The sequence below is a fragment of the Rhea americana genome, unplaced genomic scaffold (genome assembly GCF_003343005.1).
Source record: "Rhea americana isolate MKP2758 unplaced genomic scaffold, rheAme1 scaffold_79, whole genome shotgun sequence".
NCBI lineage: Eukaryota > Metazoa > Chordata > Aves > Rheiformes > Rheidae > Rhea > Rhea americana.
This window is the reverse complement of record NW_028186967.1, coordinates 3,145,511-3,148,127: the sequence shown is the minus strand read 5'-3', so window position 1 is coordinate 3,148,127 and position 2,617 is coordinate 3,145,511. Positions and strand designations below refer to the sequence as shown.

General features: G+C 48.9%; 1 protein-coding gene across 1 annotated transcript in view; it reads right to left on the bottom strand.

Moving 5' to 3' along the window:
- Positions 1–253, bottom strand: part of CHST11 (carbohydrate sulfotransferase 11) — a 179,812-nt gene extending 179,559 nt beyond the window's left edge. Inside the window, exon 1 of the mRNA XM_085322573.1 lies at positions 7–253. Within this exon, the coding sequence (XP_085178699.1) occupies positions 7–109 (103 nt within the window). The 5' untranslated portion in view covers positions 110–253. The remainder of the gene's footprint in view (positions 1–6) is intronic.
- Positions 254–2,617: the final 2,364 nt, after the last annotated feature.

Sequence of the window (2,617 nt, the reverse complement as noted above, 5' to 3'; positions counted from 1 at the left end):
ACATACTTTGGAAATAGAAGATGACGAGGATGAAGGAGCCCACGGAAGTGACCAAGACCATCCTGCACACCCGGTTCATCCTCATTACTTCCAGCACCGCCGGCTTCATGGCTCTGTCGTGGGGGAAGCAGGAAAGGCCCGCGGAGCGCGCCCCGCGCCGCACCGCCGCGCTCGCTCTCGGAGCCGCTCCGCGCCCGCGGCGCTCCGAGGTGCCGGGGAGGAGCCGCAAGAGCCGCCGCCGCCGCCGCGCCGAAAGATGCCCGGGCGCCCGCGCCCTGCATCGGGGGGGCGCTAATGCCTGCGCTGGGCGTGACCACGCCGCGCGCCAGGCGGAGGGGCGCTCTGCGCGGCGCGGGGGGAGGCGGGCCAGCCGGGGAGCCGGGGCGGAGCACGCCCCCCCCCCTCGCCAAGGGGAGAGATGGTCCCGCCCGGCGGCGGCGGCGGCGGGCGGGGACGCGCCGGGCTGCCTCGCGGGGACGCTGCTGCCGCCGCGGGGCGCGCTGCGGGGGAAGGGGGGGAGGTGCGGGGCGCGTGCGGCCGCCGCCACGACCAACGGCCGCCGCCACGACCAACGGCCGCCGCCGGTGCTGAGGGAGGAGGAGGCGCAGGGGTCCCCCCACACACACACACACCCTCCTGACCCTTCCCGGGGCTCCCCGTCCGGGATGGGCAGATACCGGCCATCCTCAGAGGCAGCAGCCGAAGGCAGCTCCTCGTTGTGGTCGCTCTGCCTCTGAGCTTGGCCACCTCTTAATAATCTCCTCCTCAGGGGTCTTGGGTCCACCGCCTTGGGGCAATTATGGGGAGGAGCAGGCTGAACCCACGTGCTGGCCTTCCCCCAGACCCCACAAAGGAAGTTTCTGGAAAGAGGCTTCTCACCTTGGCGCTCTGTCTGGTGAAAATGCTGTTCTCCCACTTTTTTTTTTTTCCCTACCCCCCCATATCCAGAGTTCAGTTAAGCCTAAAAGACTTTTTTCAGATCTCGCTCCTCACGCTCTAGTATTCATGAGACACCATTTTATAGCGAGTGCTTACCGTCCTTTCTTCAGCATTAACGCTGTCCCAAGAAGTAGCTTAATATTTATAACTGGTGTAAACACTGATTTTTCATAGCACTGAATCATCTGTAATGAAAACACTGCAACCCGACAAGTCAGAAATGAAAGATTTTTTTTTCCCCCAACTGCAAGACTTAAGTTTTCTGAATTAACCAACTAGATGGCCCATTTCTATTTGGGAAACAAGAGGTTCTTCCCCCGAGGTTCCTCCATCAAAATATACCCCGTGGTAGATGGATAGCAACAACAGGCAATGAGATACAAGACTGTACGTGGGAGGAATGCAGAAGAGCTTAGTGCAACAGAACAAAAGGGAGCTGCCGTGTCCACTTGTGCATCTAAGTTTGGGCCCTCAGTTACACGTACCCCATGCCGGGTTGGGAGGAGTGATCAGCCTGTAGGTCAGATAAATCCTGAACTTGGCACCTAACATTAAACACATAATAGTCCTCCCAGGTTATCACTTGCTCTAAGTACATTGTTGAATAAAATCGATTTACCAATATACATACCCTGCAATCAGTGCTTGCAGGCAGTTAACTTATTTGTTCTCCTTATTTACCCAAATACTGTTTTGCTACTGCTTTTCTTTTCGCTAAAGTAAAAATGATTTGATGGTGCTGAGTACCACTTTGATGTATAAAGATGCATTTTGATGTATAAAAGGATTTTTCCCCTCCAGATTTTGCCAGTTCTTCCAATATGGTTGAGGACAAGAGGTTTTCTTTACAGTGAAAACCTTAACAGACACGCAAACCTGGGAGGCAGTTGGGAAGCCAGAGGGTAAACTGTGTTTTAAGTTAATATATACATATATATATATACATATACCGATATATATATGGATATTTCTTCCATGGTAATTGCAACAGAAACATATCAAGTCATCTGGGTTATCTGTGGTTTCCATTCAGACTTTCCAAAAGCTAGTTAAAGGAAGTCACCTCAAGGACAAAACCAATAATTTGTCTGGACAGTTGTAATTGAGTAGATTATTTAGGACTGACCCACAGTTTCTTTTATTAGAAATTATTTCTATTGCTCCTTATGGATTTATACAATGTTCGTTTTGCTTACTTTCTGTACATTTTTTAAGCAGTTGTGATATGCAGTGATCATTTTCTAGTCATTTTATTTATAAAGGAAACTTCAAATAGATTTTTCTCCTTTAGATCCAAAAGTCAAATGTAACACAAATTATTATATCAAAAAGCAGTAAATAAAGAGAAATATTTCTAATATGTAGCACATCGAAAAGACAAATCTTTAAGTCAGTCAACAGAAGTCAACCAGAGGCAMAGCATGGGATTTCAGTATGCATCCATCAATACATATGCTGCAGCACAGAAGCAACTGCAGTATTTTAACAGAAAGAACTGGACTGTATCCAGGAATGTGGATACATTGTTAGGCACCAAGGGATAAAAGCAAAAACCTAAAACTCAATACTGAAAAGAAGTAACACATGAGAAGTTACACATTGCTAGAGACAGTGATCAGTTGTTCAGTGTGACTTAATGATAGTTACCTTTTTTTTTTTTTTTTTTTTTTTTTTTTTT